Source organism: Panthera pardus, unplaced genomic scaffold, assembly GCF_024362965.1.
Source record: "Panthera pardus isolate Hobbes unplaced genomic scaffold, ASM2436296v1 HiC_scaffold_3, whole genome shotgun sequence".
NCBI classification, from domain to species: Eukaryota; Metazoa; Chordata; class Mammalia; order Carnivora; family Felidae; genus Panthera; species Panthera pardus.
The window spans coordinates 57,755,264-57,781,163 of record NW_026526876.1 but is presented as its reverse complement, the minus strand read 5'-3'; the positions used below and the strand labels follow the sequence as shown (position 1 = coordinate 57,781,163).

Genomic DNA, 25,900 nt, shown 5'->3' with positions numbered 1-25,900 from the left:
GAGACCAAGTCCTCTGGTCTGGACAGAGAAGGTGAAGGCAGGTTACAAGGCCTGGAGGCTGACGGTAGAAATGCTTTGGAAGAGTCTGAAAGAAAAAGATACCTGGACTGAACTTTACAGTGTGTGTGAGCGAGTGTGTGTGCGTGCGTGCGTGTGTATCCCAAGCCATTTCCCAACGAGGTGTTCTGTCACAAAGCCTGGTTCTGCTCCACAGGTCAAGGCCAAGTAGCGATGGGTGGTGGCGAGGAACAATAAAGAAGGGCTGGAAGAGGAGCAACAGACAGGCATCCGCGTGCCTGTGTGGGGCGGTTCACCTCCCACCAGCAAGGGTGAGACTATTTGGGATGGGGTGGTCAGGCTGGTGCCCTTCACCTTCGCCACACCTAGGCCTCATTCCAGCCTGTCACCCTCAACCTCATCTAAATATGAAACACCTGTCATTGTCCAGAAATCCTGAGGCCAGAATCAGGATCATTGCGGGCTTCTTTGCCAGGCAAAGCCAAGTGCTAAGGGGAACAGGAATGTTGCCGGTCACTTGATTCTAGGAAGACAGCCCATGACAGGGCCACAGGCTTCTCAGGAGGGAGGCCCAGTTTCCCTTTGGCCTCTATTGAACTTGATGCATGGCCAAGTGATTAGGGACTCGACCTTACCCTGTGCTTGTGTTCTTTAGGTAATCTAGGCCACCCGCAGGGGAGGATCCGAGGCTGTGCCAGGCCCAGCACAGGCTGCGTCCCCAGTGCCCGCAGTGCCAGGCGCACCGGCTTCCACAGCCTGGATAGCTCCAAGGAGGCCAAGCTAGGAGATGCCAGCCACTCAGGCAGGAAACCTTCTGCTGTTCTGCTGCCGGCTTCTGCAATCAATCCCACAACCAGGCCGGTCCACATATCTTCGAGAAGGCAGGGTCCAGGAGAGGCAGGAGGCAGGCTCCCGGCAGGGAGAACCAGCAGGGAGACAGTATCAGATTCTTCTCCTCACCCTGGCCCTGGAATCTCCAGATACCTTCCCCATGATGCGATGGGGCTGGCCATGAAACTGGGTGTCACAGAGAGTCATGACCGTATCATCCTGCCTGACAGTGCTCTCACTGCTTGGCCACTAGCCCATGCCACCCCGGGCTGAGATCTATCTTTTTGCAGATGTCTTCTGTTCTAGAGAAAGCACAGGCTTCCTGATCACAGGGATGACATCTTCAGGCTTTTTCTTCTATAGAACCAAGCCCACAGGGTGACACGGAGCAGGTGCCCTTCAAGGCTTCCTGACATCCCACCGTGATTGTGTCAAGGCTCCAAGGCCATTTGCATCTGGCCTTCCTACAGCCCAGAGCCATGTACCCTCACCCCCCCAGCCCTCTTCTGCCCAGAGCCAGGGGTGGCCTCAGTCTTACTGCCAGGAAAAAGAGCCCAGAGGTGCCCTGTGAGAAATCTCCCCTCCCTGTGGGTACCCTGCGCGCCATAGGGCCTGGCGGTGAGAGTAGCTGGGGAGGGAGAGAGGAAGTGAGTCAGCTCCTTGCAGAAATGGGAGTGGAAGGGAGGGGCCGGTAGAACTGAGATCAGAGGGCAAGGGGCACAGAGGCCGGAAGGGTCGCTAAGAGAGGGAACCAGGTCCTGGAGGCATTATGCGGCCCAGGGAAAGGGGGACAGATGAGGGTGACAAAGCCAGCAGTGTTACCTCCTACCAAGGCTGGTAGGTCCCCACAGGCCAGAGAACCTGGGTTTGGCAGCCCACGGCCCCACCTGAAGATGGAATCCGAGGCGGCTCCCCTTCCTGACTCACCGGCTGGAGGAAGTGAGGCTTGTGGGATATGGCCAGCCACGTTCTCTCCTCACTGAGGGGGAGTTTCTGGTCCCCAAGGCCTCCCACTGCTTCTCCTGAGCTCCACAGCTCAGGTTCCGCCGGACCCATAGGAGAGACAGATGTTTGCATTTCTCATGGAGGATGGGAATGAGGCCCAGGCCCCAACAGGGGAGCCGTTGGGGTGCCCCAGCACGCACCCTGGCCCTCTGTGGCAGCCCCTGCCCATGCGGAGCTGTCCCCAGGCTCCAGCTGGAATCTGTTGCTCTGACTGGGAAAAATCCTTGCTGTGAAAATTCCCAGCCTGCTGACATTCCAGCACGCAGGCAGCGCAGGGCAAGCAGCAGTAGGAAAGAGGAAGCCTTGATCCCTGCTGGGCCACATCCTACCTCCTCAGAGACCTGCAGCCAGTAAGACAAGCACATTTCTCCAAGGTCCCCTGGGCTGGGCACTGAGTGACTCCGTACGCCCCCAAATCTGCTTCTCACCCAAGCCTGGTGCCTTCCCAAAGATACCAGTGGGGGGCCAGGAGACAGGCCGTCCCGTGACCCTCCTCCCAGAGCCCCTTCCCTAGGCTCCTGCTCCTGGCCGCCCAGAGCCCATCTCTCCTCCATTCCTGCGGGAGATGCTGAGACGCCCACAAGAAACTGAGTCGGGAGTAAAGGTAGCGGGTAGAACATGGTGACGTACTGCAGACGCAACACCAACGCTAGTTGGGGGAAGGGTTCTAGAAACCAAAACTGCGGTAAATGCAGAGAGAATGGGAAACCACTTCCTGGCCAGACAACCATCTTCTTTCCTTCAGCAAATATCCAACAAATATCACTGAAGGTCTCCAGCACTGGAGACATAAGATAACCCATTAATCGCAATCTTGGTGAATGTTATGAAGGAGAAGGATGCGGTGGTGCCAGGGTGCGGACGTGACATCTGAGAAGGTCAAGGAAGGCTCCCCTAAGGAAGCGACATTCAAACTGGGGCCGATGTGTATGAGGGCGTGAGGGTGGGCAAGGAAAAGTCTTATCGACATAAGGAACAGCAGGACTCAATGGAAGAAGCCAAGCTGCACACCTACTACCCGCTAGGCCTTCTGCCAGGCCATGCTCCTCGCCTCCCCCGACCCCCCCACAGTGCACACCAGGAAACAACAGCGTGCAGCCCGTATGCGACAGAAGAGGACCTGTTCTTGGTCAGAGGTGACACTCTGGGGACCCTGCCATCCCGAGTATCGCAGAGGTCAGTACTAGCATCAGTAAGGGCCAAACAGGCGAGGGGCACCATCCCTATCCCCCAGGGTCTAACAGGGGAGATGCGTAAGGGGCAAAGGGTGCCCCTGCCCCTCCTCCAAGGGACCACAGCCAAATACTGCTGGGACAGATGCAGCCGCGCTTTCTAGTACCTCTCCCAGCTCCCACCAGATTAAATCCCACCTGCTGCCACTCGGGCTCTCTTCCTCAGGCTAATCCTCTGCAGAGACAGAGGGACAGTCACCCCCTCCTTCAGCTCACCATCCACAGAGCGAGAGCAAGAATGGCCAGTCGCTCTTCACTTCCCCTTCCCTTCTGGAGGAGACGTCTACAGGGGCCGCAGGAATCAGAAGGACGCAGGCCTGGGCCGGGCAATGGATTTATATCCAGATGTTGCGTTCCTCTGCCCCGGACAGCACACCAGTGAGGTGCAAGGAGCCGATGCCCTAAGTTCAACTCCTCACAAGTCAACAGCCTTGGAACCTTAGGCAATGTACTTATCCTTAACCTCTGCGTAATCGGGTATCCTCATGTATGAAATAAAGATTATCATAATATCTATCTCAAAGGGGTGTTGGGAACGTTAAATGAGTTAATATATGTAAAGCAGCTAGAACAGTCCTAACGCCAGCCACGACCCTCATCCTGGCTATTCTCTCTCATGCTCTCCCCTCAAGGCATTTCTGCTCAGCAGAACCTTTACCAGATCAACTAGATGCCACTCAGGGAGCATGCATGCGCTCCCTGGGCGCCGTCCTGGGAGCCACCCAGGACGCGGGACAAACACCCTACACTCCTCCCTATGCCAGAGTCTGCAAAGCGGCCGGGCTGCGAGTGCCAGGGAAGCATGTCACTTCCCGATTCTGAGAAACCGATGGCGGGAGACGAAGGCAGCCAGAGTGGTGACCCAGGTCTGAGGAAACAGTTTCCCAACCAAACGGGAGCCAACAACTGAAAAAAAAAAAAAAAAGCTTTGCTGACACTGTCCCCTGTATTTAACAGAACAGAAGCTGCTGCCAAACACCACGAGGGGACTCTGGGCTTGGCTACCCACCGACCCCCCCCACCCCAAAGTGCACAGTGGGAGGGGGGCAGCCAGGAAGATTCCACGCCTTCGCAGCGCCTGCCTGGCACGGCGGGCGCCCCCAGCGCTGCTGGCCGCCTGGCGCAGCGTACCCACTGCCCCAGACTGACAATGGAGGCGCCAGGCAGCCCCCTCCCTGGCTGGGTCCCCGGCCCCCACCCCCACCGACGCTGCTCTCCACCTCGGGCCACAGTGAGGAGAACCCAGCGGCTGAGCGTGGCGGGGTGGCGGGAGCGCTGCTGGCAGGCGGACCGCGTGCTTGTGGTTTCTGGGAAACGCTGTAGAGATCTGCAGCATTTTTAAAATACTTGTGTTCCCACCCGCCACACACCCCCCTTCACCCCACTCCTCACCCACCCCTAGTCTGGGTGTTTGCGTATCTGGTATTTTCCAGAACCATTTCAATGTAAATAAGAGATGAGAAGGGAGCTGCGGACAGGGTGGCCAGGGGTACCAGTGGGGGGGGGCGGGCACAGGGGCTCTGGCCAGGGCCAGAAGGGACTGGTGCAGACCACCTCAAGTCAAGGCCCTGCCCCCCCCACCCCCCCCCCACCCCCCCAGGGCTCCAAGCGGTGCCTGCGAAAACAACAGATGACCATGACATGTGCCCACACCCAGTTCAATGTGGCCTGGGCACTGTGCCCACCACCCACGGGCTGGGTGGCCAGGGCACTCTGGGGCTGCAGTCTGTCTAGCAGCTCACGGGGAAGAGGGCAGAACGTGCCTCTGAGGACAGAGAAGGGAGACCTAGCGGAATGGAAATGACCTAGTCCACCACCCGGTGCTGCTGGTCCCATGCACCCCACTAATCCAGGATAGGTAACCCCCCAAATGCTCCTAAAGACCTTTCACTCACGAGTTCACATGCCCTGGACACCTTCCCACTGGCCGCCTCATTATCAAAAGAACTCAGTCTGAGTTCTACTCTGAGGCCTCCAGCCAGAGCTCTCACATGGTGAGACTCCGATGTCAGAAGTACCTGAAGCTTTGGCACCAAATGAAATAAGAGTTTTCTGTTTAAAACGAACCAGCAAAAAACAAAAACATCTCTGGGGATCATTTGGAGTAACATTAGGGAGAGAGCAATTCTAGAACACTGAGCCCGGGCAGCACCCAGCACCTCCACCACCAGAAGCCTCTGGGAAAGCCCATTGCTCAGAAGCTGGCCTGGCAGACCTGGAACAGCAGACTTTTCAGTCTCACCTTGAAATCCTGCAATCCCCACTCCTGCGGGTACCGCCCCCCGCCCCCACCGCCACCACCCAACCAGGGTCCTGGAGACAAGGTTGGTGAGGGTCATATAGCTTTTGCCCAGGGGTCTAGGGCTTCCTGGCAAAGGGGCCCCTGCCCTTCTCCCAGATGTGGGCAACCCTGACCGGCCAGTCTCCTGCCAGGCCACCGATGTCCCATCTGCAGGCCTGAGCACCCGGCATCCCAGCGCTTCCTGCAGCTGGCTGTCTTTGAGGACAGGGCCACAGGGACAGAGTCTGGACAAAAGCGTCATGAGTTCCCGTTGGAAAGAAAACCTTACCGGGAGCACAGATGGGAAAGCACTAGGATGGGTTAATTAAGGAAACTGCAAAATTACCTTCCCTGGATGGCTTTGGAGCTTGGACAGAGGGAAAGGTACCAATCTTCCTAAGCGTTCACTATCTGCTGAAGTCCACAAATGTGGTTTACACAACTCTACATAAGCAGATGGTTTACACAGACACGACAACCTTTTTAAGGAACCTCACAGCCCTGTAGTCTTTGAGTACAAACCCCACCGTCCAAAGCAAGAAGAAACTGAATCACAGATCTCCAGTAAATGCCTGAGAGCTACATAGAGCCCAGGGAGGTAGACCTGACTGGGAAGGGGTGGGAGCCTTCTTTTACATCCACACCTCTCCCCTCCCACCACATCTTCGAAGCTCAGGGAAGTAGTGCTTTCTGGGTAGGGGTCCCCTGCAGGCTAGCCCCTTGGTGGTGGGGGGTGGGGGGGGGGGCAACCACATTAGCCAGGGTTTAGCCAGCTGGGCTTTTCTGAGCTTAGCAGAAACATCCTACACTCCTGCTCCCTGCGATGGGCCCACAAGGATACAAACAGAAGGGGCTGGCTCTCCTCTCTCCCAGGCTCTCTTCCTTCTCAGTGGGCCCTTGACTTTCCCACTCAGATTCATGGAAGAGGAGAAAGGAATGTTGATCCAACTGGGGTTTTAAGATCCTCATTTGTACCAACACCAGACTCAGGGAACGCTTCGCCTTTAGACAATTTAAGAGTAACTGATCCCAAACCAGATGGCCCAAAACACTTTCCCTGAGAAGCCAAGGAAAGAACTTAGCATCTTCCTCCAAAGATGCATCCCACTCGACCCCTCTTCTCCTCCATCCCCCACACTGGTCGGTCACCAAGACTACACAGTCCCTCAGTTGCTCACGTCTGATCTCTCTCTCCATCGCCCCTGCTTCTCCCCAAGCGCAGGCCTCCATTCATTCTACTAAGATGACGACAGGGCCTTTGCTGTTTTCCCCATGGCTGCCCTTGCTACACCCAGAAGCATTCTTCATGAGCGGCCAGAGAGATTTTCTAAGATCTGTTCCTATCACTCCCTGAGTGAGCTGCTTCTTGTCCTCTAGTTGAAGTTCACATTCCTTAGGCTGGCTCACAAGGGCCTTCGTGACCTGTCCCCTGCTTGCCTCCTCTGCCACTTCTCTCAATACTCATTCCCCCATGCAATGTCCCCCCAGCCTTATCCCCCAAATGCGTCATTCTCTCTCCAGCCTCAAGGTCTTGGCACGTGTCTCTTACGGCCTTCCACTTCCACCTGCCTCTCCAGCATCCATCTCCCACCTGGATGTCAGCTTTCCCGGTGATCACTCCCAAGGCTGTACTTAAAGTCCCTCTTCTGTGCAGGGCTCCCTAGGGCCCCGTACTGGCCCCTGTTGGGGGGCCTCTCAAATGGCATTGTCATCTGTTACTTGACCATCTCTCCCACCAGACTATGAGTTCCTTAGGGCTGGGACTATGTGCTGTCACCACTGGATCCCAGGATCTGGCCCACAGTTGGTGCTCAACAAATGTTTATTTAATAGATAGGTGAGTGGAAGAATGGAGGGCGGAAAAGAACTGCTCCTCCCAGGCCTGCTGAGTGATTTCCATCAGGCCCCATGTCTATCCCACTACAGTGGCTCACCCCTACTCCCGGTGGAACCTTGCTAGCAGCTACAGGGACACATGGAGGTGTGAGCCAAGCACTCCGGACACACATCATGTGAGAAGGAAACCCGAGGGGCTGTCTCTCCCTGGGGCCTTCTGAACAGGCCACGGAGAGGAGCCATGAGGCCTGGTCTCCATCTGTGTAGCAGAAAGAGAACAGATGGCCGGCCAGCTCCCTCAGAGCTCCCTGGGGACAGGCAGTGTGGACACAGTTGATGGATGACCTGACGGGCAGGGTGGCCGCCAGGAGCTGTGTCCTCGTGGGGCCAGAGTTGTCAGGGTGCCCCGCCTGGGAGCCCAGAGGAAATGGGAAGACTCTTCTTGGCATGGAAGTGAGCTTAGAACTGCTGCCAAGGAAAGGAGCCGGAGCCGGAGTGGGAGTGGGAGGAAGACGAGGAGATGGAGGATGATAACTGCAGCCACTACAGACCCACTCCAGGCCTGTCCCAGGAAGCCAGGATGCTGGGCTCACTCTGCTCCTCTCTGCTGGGGCAGGAGTCCCTGCCACCTGCCAGGCAGGGGAAGCTGGGGGCTGGGGAGCTTCCTCAGCTCTAGGCTTCTCGCTGTTCTCTCAGATGGCTCTTGGGAGACTCGTGAGGGTAGCATGCTCTGTGGAAGTCCTCTGGGCACTTCTGCCCTTGCCCCACGGGGGCCAGAGCAAGCCAGGGACTCGGGGATACCAGCTGTAGTGTGGAATGTACCAGGGTCTCCAAAGCTAAACCATCCACTTCCCCAGGAATGGGGGGAGCAGCAGCAAGCTGGGAAGGGAGAGTAGCCTAGAAATACGAGATGCCAAGAGGATCCCTAGGCTATAAAGAGAAGACTAAACAGCATCTGGGATGCCAGGCCCAGGGCCCCACAAAGGCCTGTGCTGTGGTTCAGCAGGGAGCTGGCAACAATCCCCTAGGGGACTCATTCTTTAAGAAGAAAATTCCATCTGTTAAAAGCAATGTTAGCCTGGGAGAAAGTAGACAGGCATGGCAACATAGTATGGGCTTTGGTTCTAAGATAAAGACCACTCCCTTTACACTGTGGTTCCCTGAGCTCAGTCTAGTCTGGTGGCTAACACACAGTAGGTGCTCGCTGTGAGTTTCCGGAATAAACGAGGCCAGGTCCTTCCGCGGATCCCACGACAGCCTCCCTCCCATGCACTACCCCTTCCTGACTAGCAAAACTGCCTGACCTCCACCAGGCCCCGAGTAAAGGAAGGTCCGGAACCCAGTTCCAGGGCTTCCTGCCAGACTCTGACCCTGCAGCTCCCAGGCCCCCCAGGCCATCTGAGCATCCACTTCCCCTCCATGAGAGAAAGCTAGGACCAGGACTCTGCCTGCTTCCTTTGCATTTCCTCCCACTTCCGACTTGGACACATCTGGTTGGTCACTTAGTGCCGAAAGAGGTCCCGGCCAGCCTGTGTACTGGTCAGGCTGCAGGCGCCAGAGCTGGGCAGTCCGAAAACCTGACAGCTGGGAGGCAGGGATGGCCAGAGGCCAGCTTGTCCTCATGTGCTGTCTCTAAGTGGAACATTCCAAACTGATAGGTAGCCACGCTATAGGTGGAGTCAAAAGACCCCTGGGCTTAGAGATCGCTGTCCCCCTGGAGACCCGTTCATACATATAATCTAAATCTCTTCTACTCCTATGTCACCCCTTCCACTGCTGTTTTGAGTGGGGTCTCACGGATAGTCAGGTCATACTATTTCTGCAGGCTTGATACCTGTTGCATCTCCAGGGTGTTTTCTTCTTCCAGGAGAGGTAGTAAAGACTCTTGGAGCCCAGGTGATCTTTATAAATCCAGGTCCAGTCACTCCCCCCAACCTCGCTTCAAACCCTACAATGGTCCCATTTCACTGGGATAAAATCTAAATTCTTATCATGACTTGCAAGGTCCTCCATGATCTGGCCCCTGCTTATCGCTGCAACATTACCTCCTGTTCAACTCCTCACTCAAGGGCAAGAGGAGGTCTGAAATCATCTTACCCAAGAGCTAGCAAAACAGCTGCACATCCCAGAAGTTCCACGACAGCCCTGATTTGAAATAATCCGTCTTTTTCTTTCAAGTCTAGTATCTAAATAACATGGAAATCCTACGTTTTACTCCAGATACCGGGCTGGACAAGTAGTCCGGACTGTCTCTCATCTGAAGTGGCACGTGTTACCCTCCACACCCCAATTTAGGGCTCAGGAAACATAGTGCCCAAACCCCGAACCCTCGCATCAAGAAGTTTGTATCACTGTGCACCAGCCCCTGCTAAGGTCGCTCCTCCCTGCGGGCCAGGTAAGTTGTCCCTCGGGCCAAGGAGTGGCGTGACTTCAACTCCCGAGTACCCCAGTCATCCACCCAAGCACACTTCCAAATCCCTGCTCCCCCGCAGCTGCCCACGGGGACACTCACATCGGCTGGCTCCCTGCGGGGTCCCTCGCCACTCCGCAGCCAGCTCCGGCTCAGCTCACTGAGCTCCGGAATGGGTTGCACCTTGAGCCGCACACTGTCCCCGGACTGCCGGATCATCTCCACGATCTCGTCCCTGGACTTGCTCTCCACGTTGTGCCCATTAATCTCCACCAGACGATCACCCGGCACCAACCCCAGGGCCAGGTCCTTGGTGCCCGCACCGGGCTCAGCAAAGTGAACCACCCTCCGGTAGACCTGGCCCTCGGGGCCCCGATCCAGCATGGTTGTGCGGCGCAGGGAGAAGCCGAAGTCTCCAGTGGGCCGTCGCTGCAGCTCCAGCTCCCGGAGGGCAGGCGGTGGCAGGTGCACCACGGGGGGCAAGCGCAGGTCAGCCGGGAACCTTTTAGTCACCAGCTCAGGCACTCGGGACCGGGGCCCTGGCCGAGGGATGCCTGCGCTGGGATGCTGCACCAGCTGTCCCTCTAGAGTCCTCGCCTCCACCTGCGGGGACGGGGCTGCAGAGTGCTCGGAAGGGGTGGAGGTTTCTGAGGCACTCTCATCCCGACTCCGCTGGGAGAAGGAGAAGCGTTTGACAATCATCTGTGAGTTCTGCTTGGCCAGGGAGCCAAACTTGGCCGCCCGCTGCAGCACAGAGCCGCGGAAGCTGCCTTCCTCACCCTTGAGGTCATCGCTGGAGCTGGCGGTGCTTAGGTGGCCCGAGTCCAGGATGACGCTGCCCCTGTTGCTGTCAGAGTCAATGTCGGTCAGGTGCAGGTCGGAGCCACTGGCCACCTTGATGGGGATGGGGTTGGAGATTTCCAGGCGGGTCTTGGACTCACGCTTGGAGGAACGGTTCAGATTGAAGAAGCCACGACGCAGGCTCATCTCCTCCAGGCTCCGCAGCTCTGCCGCCGACATCCGCTCCTTCTTCTCCTTCTTCTCCTTCTTCTCCTTCCGCCCGCCATCTTTGTCCTTGTCTTTCTTCATTAGGTTAAACATGGTGGGGTACAGCTTTTGGGGGTGGCACCCCTGGGGGATTACGGGTGCTTAGCACAGGGCCCTGGTACCCCGCCTCGCTGCTGCAAACAGAAACAGAGAGAGAGAAAGAGGTTATTTGAGAGGAGCCTCTTCCTGTGTCTCCAGTGCAGACCAGGCCAACTAATGAGCACAGCTCGTGGTCGCTGAGAGCTAGCTCCCTAAGTGCCAGGTGCTCTGTTTTATACAATACCGTCTCTGTTAAGCCAGTCGTCATAACACTGCTCCAGGAAGGTCTGTGATTACCCCCATTTCACAAATAAGGAAACTTGAGGTTCAGATAGGGTTGTAAAAGCCCAGACTCCAAAGTCTGTCATTGCCTTTAATCCCTGATAGGTGTGCACAGAGGTGGCGTCTGGGAGATGTGACCTCCTGGCAAGAGGGCGCCATCAAGCTAACCTGGTACCCGACTGAAGAATCAAACACAAAGGCCATCACCTCCCCAGAGCCAATAGCCCAGTAAAGCAGCAGACATCACATGCTATTTGGCTCTTTCCTAAGCCTGTGATCCCCACGGAAGCAGCCTTAGCCACCGCCTGACAGAAGACCTCAAAGAACCCACCCCGATTTGATGGCTACCACTTGCCGGGCACTTTATACGCATTACCTCACTCGAACCTCACAGCATCCCTGCACGGGAGGGATCATTATCTCTACTTTACAAATGAGAAAACAGGGCTCAGAAAATTAAGTATGTTGTTAGTTGTCACACAGCCAGTGAGTGGCAGTGGTGGGATCCCATGGCAAATATTGTTTTCTCTCTAGGTCCTTGGCGCCCAAAGTGAAGTAGGGAGGGTAGGGGAAGTTCCACACTGAGCCGAGGACAGACAGCTGAGAGGTGGGGGTGGGTCTGCTGGATAAACAGGATCCTGAAAAACTCATATCCTTTTCCCCAGACCAACAACTAAATATAGCCTGGGGAAGAAAGTTGTGGCAGCCTGAGAGAGAATGCCAGCTCCAGGGCACCTGTGCCTACGATGCCAGCCTTCTGCCCCTATGCCCACCTGACTGGGGACAGGACTGAGCAAAACCTGGTGGGGGTGGAGTTGCAAGCCAGGGGACAAGTTCTAACCAGCAGCAAACAAGAAGGAGAAATAGGCCATACCGCCTAATTAGAAATTAAATGCAATTTTTTTCTCTCTCCGTGAAGGCCTCCCCCTCTGAGTTCTAGACACGGGACTGACAAGCTCACTCCTTCCAGCAAGGACCTTCTGCAAGACCTGGGGAGGCCCGTCCTGTCCGTGTACCCCACTGCCACAATCAAGCAAGGCCCTCCAGGCTCCCCCATCCCATGGTGAGGGATCCCTAGCCCAGGTACAATGCCAAGGATGACTTCAGGCCAGGAACTCCCAAGGGTCCTGGTGCATTGGCTAATTGCTTCCTCCAACGTCCAGCACCCTGACCCATAGGTTCCTGCGAGATCAGCGTATTCTTCCTACAGCAGTACTCTTCACAGAAATATAATTCAAGTCATATATGTAATTTAAAATGGTCTCGGGTGCCTGGGTGGCTCAGTCGGTGAAGTGTCCAACACTTGGTTTCAGTTCAGGTTATGATCTCATGGGCCCCTCATTGGGCTCTGCACTGACAGTGTGGAGCCTGCTTGGGATTCTCTCTCTCTCTCTCTCTCTCTCTCTCTCTCTCTCTCTCCCCCCCCCCTCCCTCTCCCTCTCCCTCTCTCAAAATAAATAAATAAATAAAATAAAATTGTCTAGCAGCCACATTAAAAAAGGTAAAAAGAAACAGGTGAAATTAACTTTAATGATATACTTTAATGTAGCTATATTCAAAACACTGTCGTCTCAACATGTGATCTTTCTGAAAAATATTGAGGGGCGCCTGGGTGGTTCAGTCAGTTAGGTGTCCAACTTCAGCTCAGGTCATGATTTCACGGTTCGTGAGCTTGTGCCCTACATCGGGCTCTGTGCTGACAGCTCAGATTCTGTGTCTGCTTCAGATTCTGTGTCTCCCTCTCTCTGTCCCTCCCATGTTCATGCTCTGTCTCTCTCTCTCTCTCTCTCTAAAAAATAAACATTTTTTAAAAATTTAAAAAGAAAAATATTGAGATATTTTACATTCTTTTTTCCATATTAAGTCTTCAAAATCCAGTGTGAATGTCATACTTAAAGCACATCTCACTTCAGACTAACTACATTTCAAGTATTCAACAGCTAGTGGCTATTGAACTGGGCAGCACAATTCTACAGAAATCTTTAATTGTAGAGCATATCCAAAGTGATGGGGAATCTGGCCCAGTTACTAGCTCCCTGTGGATCTAACAGGCACCGTTTCCCCCTCTGACCTGTTTCTACCTAGTAAGACAAAGCTCCTTCTGAACCTTTTGGTTCGAAATGCTCCATGCACAGTACCTGGAAATAGGAAGACAGGAAATCTAGGGCCCAAGAAGTGCAAAGCCAGGGGCAAACTTGTCCTGCGGAGTCTAGACTGATCTGGGATGGGGGAGTACCTGACAGCAGGCATCCTCTCTTATGGGCTCTATTTTGACACGGGGAGTCTCTCTCCTCCTCAACACTGATGGAGTGTGGCACAGACATACCATATACCAAGACGTGGGATCTTCGGCTGGTCACTGCCCACCTTACCCTTCACCCATCACTTCCTGCACTGTCTTAAAAGGCTGATTAAAAAAAATTGGGGGTGGGGGTGGGGGCGCCTGTGTGGCTCAGTCGGTTAAGCATCCGACTTCGGCTCAGGTCATGGTCTCACGGTTTGTGAGTTTGAGCCCCGCGTCGGGCTCTGTGCTGACAGCTCAGAGCCTGGAGCCTGCTTCAAATTCTGTGTCTCCCTCTCTCTCTCCTTCAAAAATAAATAAAAACATTAAAAAAAAATTTTTTTTAATAAAAATTAAAAAATTTAAAAAAATTCTTAATGTTTATTTATTTTTGAGAAGGAGAGAGGCAGAGTGTGAGCAGGGGAGGAACAGAGAGAGAGGGAGACACAGAATCCGAAGCAGGCTCCAGGCTCTGAGCTGTCAGCACAGAGCCCGATGTGGGGCTTGAACTCACGAACCGTGAGATCATTACCTGAGCCTTAGATCATGACCTAAGTTGGATGCTTAACCGACTGAGCCACCCAGGTGCCCTTTAAAAGGATGATTTAGAAAATGGCTCCAGGAGCGCCTGGGTGGCTCAGTTGGTTGAGCGTCTGACTTCAGCTCAGGTTATGATCTCACAGTTTATGAGTTCGAGCCCCACATCTGGCTCTGTGCTGACAGCTTGGAGCCTGGAGCCTGCTTCAGATTCTGTGTGCGTCTCTCTCTCTCTCTCTCTCTCTCTCTCTCTCTCAGCCCCTCCCCTGTTCGCACTCTGTCTCTGTCTCTCTCAAAAATAAACCTTAAAAAAAAATAAAGAAGAAGAAGAAGAAGAAGATGGCTCCAGGGGTACCTGTGTGGGAAATGAAGAAAGAAACCCACCCTGGGGACTAGAAGGACACAAATGAATATCTTGGCCTCAGCCTCAGCCCAACCACGCAGAACCCAATGCCTACAATGCTCTCCCCCCAAGACACTCCTTTTGGTCTTCAGTTCTTACTCTGCTATCCTTCCCCAACCCTGGCTCTTTGCTGGGAGCCAGACACCTGTGTAGTACCAACAGAAAACAGGTCCCAGAATTCTAGAACCTTCGGGCTGGAAAGGTCCCTGAGAAGTAATTTAATGTAAATCCGTGTCTTGGCAAAAGCTTGCTCCTCGCTGCGATTGTGACAGGCAGGAACCACACACACCGTCACAGCAGTAGCACAGGAGAGAGCGCTGGCCAGGAACGTTAGCAGACCTGGTATCTAGGCCTGGATCCGCCAACAAATCGCTAGGGGACCTTGAGCCTGTCACTTTGCTCAAGGTTGGACTGGATGATTTGGTCTCTTGTCGCTCAAAAATTCCAAATATCTAAGTCTCTTGTGGACACAGGTTGTTCATTAACCTTCTGCCAAAGTTACTCCTCTCATCCCAACCCTGGAGCCTTTGGAGACTGAGTCCACTTCAGCCCTTCCCTCATCATCCCTGTCCTGCCACTGTTAGGCACACAGCTCACAAGGTACCCCTTCCCCACTGTCATCCCTCCAAGCCTGTCTGGGGCTACCTGCAACCTCCCTGTCCGGGTCAAACCTACAGTGCAGCCGCTCCTATGCTCCTCAGAGCTCACGTCTCCAGAGACCTGGGCTCTGTCACCTTCCTGTGGACCTTGCACTTTTCACCATCTTCCACCCTCAGGTTCAAAGTCTCCAGCAGCAATGACATCAGGATCTTCCCACTCTTCACTCTGGGCTGCAGTTTCTACCCGCCTCCCCTTGGTCTCTTACCCTCTCCAGTGAAGGTAACCTTAGAGTTTGCTGACCTCCTTCTCTGTCTTTCTCCCCTCATCCTACTCCAGGAGCCCTTTCCTAATTTTAAGTGGAGGAAAGGTATATATAAAAATTAGGGTATGTGCCCATATCATCTTGACCCTACTACTAACCCGATCAAAGCAAAGTACAATCGACTGACTCAACTCGGCTGCCTTATCACTTTAAGACAGAAAGCATTTTAAGGGCAAGGACCCTTCAACTCAAATATGCATCTTGCAGTTCATCAACAGGGGAAACAGTTTACATATTCACACAATGGAATACTACTCAGCAATAAAAAGAGAAAGCAACTACTGATACAACAGGGATGAATCCCAAAAATACTATGTCAAGTGACAGTAAAAGAAGGCTTTGACATAAGAGTACATACTGGTGAGGCTCATACAGTACATAGAGATGGTCCCTGACTCACAATGGTTCGATTTACAATTTTTCAACTTTACAATATGCACATATGAAAGTGATAGGCATTCAGTAAAAATTATACTTCGAATTTTGGATTTGGGTCTTCTCCTGACCTAGCAATATGCAGTAGGATGCTCTCTTGTGATGCCAGGCAGTGGTACTGGTCGGCCACACAATCACAAGGGTAAACAGCCGATGTGCTTATAGCCATTCTGTACCCATGCAATCATAGTGGGTTTTTTTTTTTTTTTTTAAGTTTATTTATTTTGAGAGAGAAATAGTGAGCGTGCAAGCAGGGGAGGGACAGAGAGAGCAGGAGAATCCCCAGCAGGCTCTGCACTGTCAGCACAGAGCCAGATATGGGGCTCGAACCCACAAACCGTGAGATCATGACCTGAGCCAAAATCAGGAGTTGGACACTTAACTGAGCCACCCAGGCGCCCCAACCATCCTGTTTTTCACTTTCAGTACAGTGTGCAATCATTTACATGAAATATTCAACACTTTATTATAAAATAGGCTTTGTGCTAGATGATTTTGCCCCACTGTAGGCTAATATTAATGTTCTGAGCACAATTAAGGTAGGCTAGGCTAACCTATGACGTTTGGCAAGTTAGGCGTATTAAATGCATTTTTGAGTTATGATATTTTCAATTTACAATGGGTTTATCAGGAGGTAAACCCACTGTCAGCCAAGGAAGATATGTATAGACAGAACTAACCTGTGGTGAAAAAAAATCAGAACCGTGATTACCTCTGGAAGGTGGGGAGGCGGATAGGAGTAGCCATTGCCTGAGAAAGGGCATGAGGGAACTTTCTGGAGTGATGTTCATGTTACATTACCTTGATAGGGATTTGGGCTGACAGATGTATACATGTGTCAGCAGTTATCAAACAGTGCACACGAGGTTTGTGCATTTCATTATGTGAAACAGGCACTCAAAAAAAGAACTGGAAACATATACTGAAGTCTAGTTAATGATACATACACTGAAGTATTTGGGGCAAGGTATACTGATGTCTGGAATTTTTTTTGAGATGTATCCAAGATGTAAGACGGTTTGATGGATGGATCAAGGGATAAATATGTGATAAAGTGAGGACAGTAAAGTGTAAATTGTAGAAACTAGGAAGTGGGAGGGGTATTCACAGTAAAATTCTTTAACTTTTCTAAATTGTGATAAAATGTTGGGGACAATCCATATCTATCAAGTACCTACTAAATGCAAGAGAAATGAAACTAAGAAAGAGCTTAGGCTTCAGATGTCAGGCAGCAAACGTGGGACCAATTCTGAGGTAATAGCTATGCAATCCTGGGAAAGTCACTTAGTGCCTCTGTGCCTCTGTTTTCCCATTTGTAAATGGAGATAATAAGAGTACAATAACAGGGGTGCCTGGGTGGCTCCAGTTGGTTGAGCATCCAACTTCGGCTCAGGTCATGATCTCACGGTTGGTGGGCTCGAGCCCCGTGTTGGGCTCTGTGCTGACCGCTCAGAGCCTGGAGCCTGTTTTGGATTCTGTGTTTCCCTCTCTCTCTCCCCCTCCCCTGCTTGCGCTCGCATGCTCTCTCTCTCAAAAATAAATAAACATTAAAAAAATTGTTAAATAATAGTACCTACCACATAAGGCCTGGGGACTAAATGAAATTGGTATATAAGCCCTCCATATAACACCTAGCCCAGGGTAAGCCCTCAAGAATGGTACCCAATCATAGCAAGGCACATTCTTATCATCTAAATGGGACAGTAGACAGAATAATAAAGTACAGAAATGACTATCAGCCCAAGTGTGACTAAAATAAGTCTAAACATAAAATCTTAGTGCCAGACAGAACCTTTTTTTTTAAGTTTTTAAAGTTTATTTATTTATTTTGAAAGAGAAAGGATGCATGCATGAGCAGGGTAAGGGCAGGGAGAGAGGGAGAGAGAGAATCCCAAGCAGGCTCCATGCTATCAGTGCAGAGCCCAATGTAGGACTTGACCTTACAAACCAGGAGATTATGACCTAAGCCAAAGTCCGACGCTTAACCAACTGAGCCACTCACGCGCCCCTGGACAGAATCTTTGTATGTGGAAAGTAAAGCCCAAAGAAGTGAAGGCAATCCAATGAGCACACGGCCAGGCTGGATCACACTGGCTCGAGTCCAGAGGCCCCATGTAGCTACTGCCGAAGACAAAACGCAAGCAATTCATAGATGCAGAAATATGAAAGGCCAACAAACACAAACAGGTATTCAGCCTCAGTCATATCACAGACACATGAAATGAAACAGAGACATGCTATTGTCCACTTATCAGGTTAGTAAAAACTACCATCATTAATAACATCAATCTAATAGAAGATAGGAAGCAGGGTATCTGCTATGTGTTGTTGGGAGTATAAATTGGTATAAGGGCAAGTTGGTGGTATCTATGAAAATATTTAAATGTACATATTCCTAGACTGGGCAATTCTACATATAGGACATCTACAGATATGTCCACACAATAAACATGGCTGATCTTTGCATCATTGTTTGTAATTCAAAATTCTGTCAATACAAAGATCATATCACTAGGGAAATAGCAAGATTATAGAACTGGACAGTTAAAAAGAATGAAGGGGCGCCTAGGTAATTCAGTCAGTTAAACATCCGACTTCAGCTCAACTCATGATCTCATGGTTCATGGGTTCGAGCCTCGCATAGGGATCTGTGCTGACAGCCTGGAGCCTGCTTCAGATGCTGTCTCCCTTTCTCTCTCGGCCTCTCCCCTACTTGGGCTCTCTCTCAAAAATAAAAAATAAACATTAAAAAAAATTTTTTTTAAAGAATGAAGATTTGTATATACTAACCTAGAAAGATTCTATTCTATATTAAGCGAAAAACTCAAGTTGCCATATAATTTTTACTAAAATTTTAAAAACTATGTATATGTGTGCATATATATTCATGGAGATTATGTATGTGCAATATTTGCAAACGCATAGAAAAATGTATGCTCTGGGAAAGAGACAGATTTTAGAAGAGTCAATGGCTTTGTGTTTCATCTATATTGTTTTAATTTTTTACAATGAGAATATTTAGCTGGTAGGGGTGTATGTGTGTGTGTATCTAGGCCTAGGGGCTTTATTTCATTATTTTTTTTTTTTTTCAGTGTTTCTTTTTTGAGAGAGAGAGACAGAGGCAGAGAGAGAGGGAGACACAGAGTCCAAAGCAGGCTCCAGGCTCTGAGCTGTCAGCACAGAGCCTGATGGGGGGCTTGAACTCATGAACCATGAAAGCATGACCTGGGCCGAAGGCGGTCGCTTAACCAACTGAGCCACTCAGGTGCCCCTAGGCCTAGGGGCTTTGGATAGTGGGATTATGCATAATATTTCTTCTACTTTTCTATATGCTCTTTATTTCCTACAGAAAAAATTTTTTAATATTTATGTAAAATTATATTTATGAAACATGATATTGCATGTAAATATAAATAAATAATATGTGCATATGTGATAAATATGTTATATATAAGATATATATAACAAGCTTTAAAAAAAATGCCTGAAAATATCCATTACAAGATTTTGTCTGTGGTTTTCTCCATGAAGTACAGGCAAACAGGGGTAGTAACACTTTAGCTTTTTAGCTAATAGCCTTTCCCAGCATATGTTACTTTTGTGATTTTAAAAGATTAGAAAGAAAAAAAAAGGAAGGTTTGACAATCCACTTAGCATTTAGGCTGTAAACCAAGTTCGCAACTGTAAGTTCAAGGCTTGCCATCTCATGCCTTAGGAAAGTTTCAGTGACTTGGGGGACTTGGTTAAAATAGATCTCACTAGTGTCTTGTGGCTTTAAGTGGGGACATATTTAAATGGGTCACCCTGCAGCTGGCAAAATAGAAGCCCCAGGAAATGGAAACTATAACGTTAGAATCCCAAGACAAGGCGCCCAGACTTGGCTGCTGTGGGTGGACACTTAAAAGGGTCAGTCCTCCCCACCCCACTCCCAGACCACACTCATAAATAAATACAAAGGAAATACTTTCCCAAGAGAGCTGGCCTCTCTCCCTTGGCCTCTGACCTCCCTAAGCGGCCGTTTCCTACAGCCCAGAGGCCTTTCTCGGCGCCAGTCCATACCAAGGTTTGCAAAAGCGACCAGGCAGGACTCGAACAGCAGCACCTGGCCGGTCCCGTCCCGGCCGGGGCCCCAGCCGAGCGGCGCAGAGGGACGCCTGTCGCCTTCGCCGCCACTGCCCGAGCCTCTCTCCCAGCCAGTCCTGCTTAGAGCTCCGCAGCGCCCCGTGACTCAAGACCAGGTCACACGGAGCTTATCTAGCTCCAGGTGTGCTCGCTCCGACTGCACGCTTCTCACATGACATCAGCCAGCCGGCCGGCCCAACCGCCCGCCGGCTCCGGCTCCCTTGGAACCCGCGGCGCTCAGCACTTCCAGGCAGCCGGCCGGTGCAGCCGCAGCCCCGCGGCGCCTCCCGCCGAGATACCGTCTCCCCTGGAACGCAGCGATCCCGCAGGCCCCGGGAGGAACGACGCGGGAGAGGTGCCAGGACCGCGGCCAGGTCCCCAGCTGATCTTCCAGGTGCACCTCCTCAGCCCCAGGAGGGGTTTGCCGCAGTCCGCTGGGCGCTAGACTCCGCTAACCACCCCCCCCCCCATTTCTGTGTGACCTTCAGCAAGTCCCGTCCCTCTCTAGGCCTCAGCTATTTCAACTATAAAATCTCCATGGGCCTGAGAGTTCAGACTTGGCCGGGAGCCCTTGCCTTTGCCGGGAGAGGTATTCTGTTCAACTACAAATTGCAGGTTCTAAATCCTGCTCTGCCTCTGAACTGCTGTGTGACCTTGAGCCCATCATCCAACATCTCTGAATATCAGAGGATAATAAAAATAATCCCCTGTAAGCGATGGTAAAGTACCTGGCAGAGAGAAAGGGCCAAGGGCCTTGTAAAACCCTCAGCCCTCAGTTTAAACTGCTGCCTGACTATAGGCTCTTTGAAACATCAAGGGAATATGGATAATTGACAAGCCGCACCACTCCCACCTCAAGGACAGTGAGGTGGGGAGAGGAGTGGAGGCTTTCCAGTTCTGCTCCCCACCCCTCCCAATCCGGCTCCCAACAACACTCTCTAATTCAGGCTACCTCAGAAAATGCTGATGGGGGGGGGGGGGTGGGGGGTGGGATGGGATACAGTGAGCAGATCTTAAAGTACCCAGGGCCTGACCCAAAGTAGAACTTCAAGCCCCCAGCCCGAGTCCTGGGGGAACCTGTTAATCATAGCACAGGGTGGGCTGGGCCCTCCCATACCCTTGAAACTTTAAACTACACCAGGTCAGAGCCCCTCCCCTTTCCCCACCACACCCGGGAGAGGCCTGGGACAAGGCCGGGGGCCCAGAGCCACCAACAGGACCCGGCTCACATGGATGATCTAGTTCCCGTCTGTGGCGTCCACTTCAGGTGAGGGGGGTTCTGGCTGGGGACAGACGTCTGGTTTAGAAGGAGCAAGAGCAGCCGTGCTGCTCTGGAGACCTGTGACACACCAAGTCCGGATCAGGGCTTCCTGAGTTCCAGCAACTAACTCCCTGCTCCACCCGAGTAGGGTGGATTCTCCCTTTCACACTAGCCCCAGTGCTGCCCCACCCAGTCCAGCTTCAGGTACCTGCCTCTGGGGGACCCCGCACATTTCAGGCCCGATTTCTGAAGACACACGCACCCTTTAATGAGCAGCCTCAAGCTAGGCCGGTGAGGGGGGCTCCAGGCAACAGGCTGGCTACCCAGACTCCCAGGGAATGAGGTGGAGGCACCAGGCAGGAGGCAGGAGGGGCACAATCCACATGAGGGCTTCTGAGGAGAGCCAGGGGCACCGGAGGAAGCCCTTAGGCACACACCCTGGCACCTGAGCCAGGCCCGCAGAGAGTAAACAAACTAGATACTCAGAGCTGCCAGGCACCAGGTCAAGTGTTCAAAGTTCAAAGCTTCCAAAGGAAGTGACCACCAGCACTCATTCTATCCCTCCCACACTCCCCCCTCCACCCCCACCTGTGATCCTTCTCATTTCCCTAACCCTCCAACACAATAGCTTCCCCCATGGTCTTCCTGGAATATGAGGCCCCAACTCCAATGTCCCCAACCCCAAAGGAACAAGCACACCTCCACCCGAGGCTATCTATAATTAGTCATGTCCAGCAACCAGGAGGATGTTTCCTGGAAAGCCCTCATCACAAAAGGACAGAGGGGAAGCTGAGGAGGTGGCAGGCCATTGACAAAGAGCCAGTGAGGTCTGTCAGGAAGCCAGAGACCTCAGGAGAGCAACTTTCAATATCCCCAAATAGAAAGTAGCCTCTGAACCAAAAGGGTGGGGAAAGTTAGACAAGGCCTGGCCCATTGCCATGCCAACAGGAAACCGACCTGCCCAAGAAAGGGCTCCAGAACTGGTAAGAACATGGAAAGGTGATCTTGCTCTTAACTGTCTGGTTGACCTTCCCTCCCTTCCAGCATGGACCCACTGCATACACACTTCGGGCAGTTCACTCTCCTTATGGGGAATTACAAGGCCTCCTCAGCAACAGACATGCCAGGTACTCCAAAAGACAAATGAGCCCACACAAACGAGCCTGAATCACTGGCCAGGTGAAGGGGGGGAGGGAACCCAATTCCATAATTTTGGGAGTCCGTCAGAGGGCAGGAAGGCTCCAGGCAGGAGAGCTCCTCCCAAGAAGCATTGTCCCCAACCTCTCTGCACAAACACAAACCAAGAGGACATTGCCAAATACATGCCCGGTTGGCTGAGTAGGCAAAAGCAGTACCCTTAAAAAATACACCGTCTGCCTCCCCCCCCCCTATGCCCCCCCCCCACCCCGTCCATTCTGGCTGGAGCCTTTCCAACTAATCAGCAGGACACATGTGCCTTGCAACAGGGTGACATCCCCATCCCCCCTCCCTGCCCCCAACAAAGCCCCAATGTGTGCTATGTCCCTGCAGGCCTTATCTCAGCCAGGAACATGACCCACTCCTCACCATGCTTGGTACCAAGCCGCACCCCCACCCCCCACCACCCCCACCACAGGGGTGTGGAGCAGCTAACCTTACCACCTCGCCTCCCCATTGGCGAGACAACTGGCATGACAGGTTAGCAGGGCGGGGCGTCAGGGCAGTCTCTCCCAGAGGCCTGGGGCAGGCTGTCCGACCTTCCCACACACACCCCACCCCTTTGCAGGGAAAGGTGAGGTGAGCAGCCAGTCACAGGGGACAGGCAGCACTCCCTAATCTCCAAAGCCTACCATTCACTCACCCTCCGTCTTCTGTCCCAAGGGGAGGGGGCCTGGGGAAGCGGGGTCTCCATTGTTTTGCCAGCTGTCTAGCAGCTGCTCCTTTGAGAGGAGCCCGCTGTCGGCCTGGCAGTGAAAGGGTGAAGGCCGCTGGGAGGGATAAAGGGTTCGGTGGAGGTGCTCGCCTTCCCCGCTGCCTTCCTCGGAGCCTCGCTCGGTCGGTCGGTCGGTCGGCCTGGGGGGGAGGGGGGGGGGGGCCTGGGCCTGGCCCCGAGAAGCCCCCTATCCCGGAGGCTGCAGCCTCCACCCCGCAGCCCGGGGCCACCTGGGCTCCCCTCAGCCCTCAATCCCCCTAAACCGAGGGCCACCCTGCCCTGCCTCCGCGCGCTCCCGAGCTGGCACAAGGGGCCGGAGCTCCCCTCCCCGCCCCTCCTTGTCGGCCCCCATTCCTGGGCGCCCAGCTCCGCGGCGCGGCCGGGGACCGGAGCCGGGAGTCCGGGCCGCCGCTTCCAGGGGACAGTGGGGGAGGAGGAGCCGGCGGGCCCCGCCGCCCGCCCGCCTTCCCGGCCCGAGCCCGCCCCGCCGCCCCACCCGGCCCGGGCAGCCCCCGAGCGGCCGCCCCCGCCGCCCCGCGCTCACCGGCCGCCGGAGCCCGCCCGGCAGGCAGCAGAAGCGGAGACGCGGCATCCAGCGGCCCCGGCCCGGTCCGGGCTGGAGCGCAGCGCGGCGCAGCGCAGCGCCGCCCCCCGCGGCCGCGCGAGCAGAGCCGAAAGGGAGCTCCCTGCTGGCGGCTCCGGGGATAAACGCCCGGCCTTCCTGGCAGCGCCTGGGCGCGCCTCCAGAACGGGCCATGCGGGCACGGGGCGCTGCTCTGGGAGCCTTCTGCCCGCGTCCGAGAGGCCTGGAGCTCCCGTCTGCGCTGGGCGCCGGAGGCCGCTGGGCACGCCCAGGGCAGGCACCGTGCCCGCATGTATAGAACAGGTTCCTTCCAAGGCCGGCACTGGACTCCGCGCGCTGGCTGTGTCCGAGAGGGTGCTGCCCAGGGCAGTGCTGTGCGGAGGACGCATTCGAGTCTTGCTGGTCACATCTTCCCAGGGTGGCTCTGCAGGGGCAGACATAGGGCGCTGCTCGATGGTGCCAGATGGCTTAGGCCGAAGCAGACACTGCCCGCATGTCCAGGGTGGCACTCGCGGAATGTACTCCCCAGGGTGGTAGCTTGGTCTGAGAGAGCCCTGCCTCAAGTGCAGCTGCCTGAGGGGTGTACCGGGGCCCAGGAGACGCAGCCCTCAGCGGTGATCACTCAGTCCCCAAAGGAATCCAACGATGCTAATAAGATTAACACCTTTCAGAAGCTTCTTGGTTTACAGGTCCTGTCATGTCCTCATCCAGTGAGATGTTTACCCAGGAAAGGATTATAGGTGTCCTGGGAGAGGTCAGAGGTGTTTAGAGACCAGTCTTCCAAGGTAGGTGCTATATCTTGAGTTTGGAGATGGAGAGGTGGATGCTTCTACAGGCAGTGTGCATACTGGAGTGGGATACCCCAGAATGTGGAAGAAACTGACTGCATGGTGCGGGAAGAAGGGTGTAGCAGACAAGAGCAGCTGCCTCCACAGTTAGCCCAACCAAGAATTTCTGCAGACAGAGGGGGCGGAAGCTGACAGATCAGGGAAGGTTAGAGCAAGGGGGCTCAGGAGCAAAGAGGTGAGTAAGAGCTGGGAGATCCTGAGGAATAGACCACACCCAGGATGTACATTTTGGATAGAGGAATAGTGTGCCACCCAAACTCGATTAAACAAATTTTTATTGAGAGGCTGCTGAGCGCCAGGTGCAGCCCTAGGCACTCCGGGGGACACTGAGAAATCAGACATAGAACCTCTTTCCAGGGAACTCCCACAGAAGTGAGCTGTGACTGCAGGAGGGTACACCACACTGTCATCCCTAGGATGAGACAGTGACATCCCTAGGATGAGGACATGACATTGAGTGAAACCTTGGAGGCTGGGTTGGACAATACTATCACTACCGCTTCCTGAGCACCTACTATGTGATACACACACTCTCCATTCCTCACAACAAACCTATGACAAGAGACTATTATTATAGATAGCGACTGAGTGCATGGACTCTGGAGTCAGGTTACCTGAATTCAAATCCCTGTCAAGTCCTAGCTGTGTTACCCTGGGCGATTTACAAAACCACTCTATGCCTCAGTTTGCTTATCTGAAAAATGGGGATAAATAACAGTGCCTGCCTCAAAGTTTATACTGAAAATCAAATGAGTTTAGTCTTGGGGTGGCTGTCTGGGTCCGCTGGTGGAGTGTGCAACTTTTGATCTTGAGATTGTGAGTTCGAGTCCCATGTTGGATGCAGAGATTGCTTACAAATAAAATCTTTAAAAACAAAAAACAAAAAATGAGTTTGGTCTTTTCAACAAATGATGCTGGAACAACTGCATATCCATAGGCAAGAAAACGAATCTAGACAAAGACTTCGCATCTTTTACGAAAATTGAAATGGATCATAGGCCTAGATGTAAAACACAGAACTATAAAACGGATAGACGATAACATAGATGGAAACCTATACGACCTTGGGTATGGTAATGATTTTTAAAAAATTTTAATCCCAGCATAGTTAACATACACTGTTATATTACTTTTGGGTATATAATACAGTGATTCAACAATTCTGTACATTACTCAGTTCTCTTCATGAGAAGTGTACTTTTAATCCCCATCACATACTTCCCTCACCGCCCTCCTCCCCTCTCGTAACCGTCAGTTTGTTCTCTGTAGTGAAGAGTCTGGTTTTTTGTTTGTCTCTTCTTTTTCTTTGTTTGTTTTGTTTCTTAAATTCCACCTATCAGTGACATCATATGGTATTTGTCTTTCTCTGACTTATTTCACTTAGTATTATGCCCTCTAGATCCATCCGCGTTGTTGCAAATGGCAACATTTAATTTTTTAAGGCTGAGTAGTATTCCATTTTACATATGTACCCACCTCTTCTTTATCCATTTCATCTATTGATGGATACTGGGACTGCTTCCATAATTTGGCTATTGTCAATAATGCTGCAATAAACACAGGGGACCATACATCTTTTCAAATGAATGTTTTCCTATTCTTTGGGTAAATACCC

The 25,900-nt window shown here is 52.8% G+C and overlaps 1 protein-coding gene across 14 annotated transcripts in view; it reads right to left on the bottom strand.

The window, feature by feature from the left end:
• MYO18A (myosin XVIIIA) overlaps window positions 1-23,514 on the bottom strand; it is a 102,566-nt gene extending 79,052 nt beyond the window's left edge. For 11 of the 14 annotated variants that reach the window (XM_053892992.1, XM_053892994.1, XM_053892997.1 and 8 more), the window contains exons 1-2: window positions 23,399-23,514; window positions 9,716-10,794 (exon numbers count right to left, since the gene is read on the bottom strand). In XM_053892992.1, the coding sequence (XP_053748967.1) occupies window positions 9,716-10,714 (999 nt within the window). In that variant the 5' untranslated portion in view covers window positions 10,715-10,794; window positions 23,399-23,514. Of the gene's footprint in view, window positions 1-9,715; window positions 10,795-19,618; window positions 19,643-20,910; window positions 21,029-21,204; window positions 21,318-23,398 lie in introns of those variants that run through there. The other 3 variants (XM_053892982.1, XM_053892981.1, XM_053892983.1) reach the window with 3 other exon arrangements.
• Between the last annotated feature and the right edge of the window lie 2,386 nt (window positions 23,515-25,900).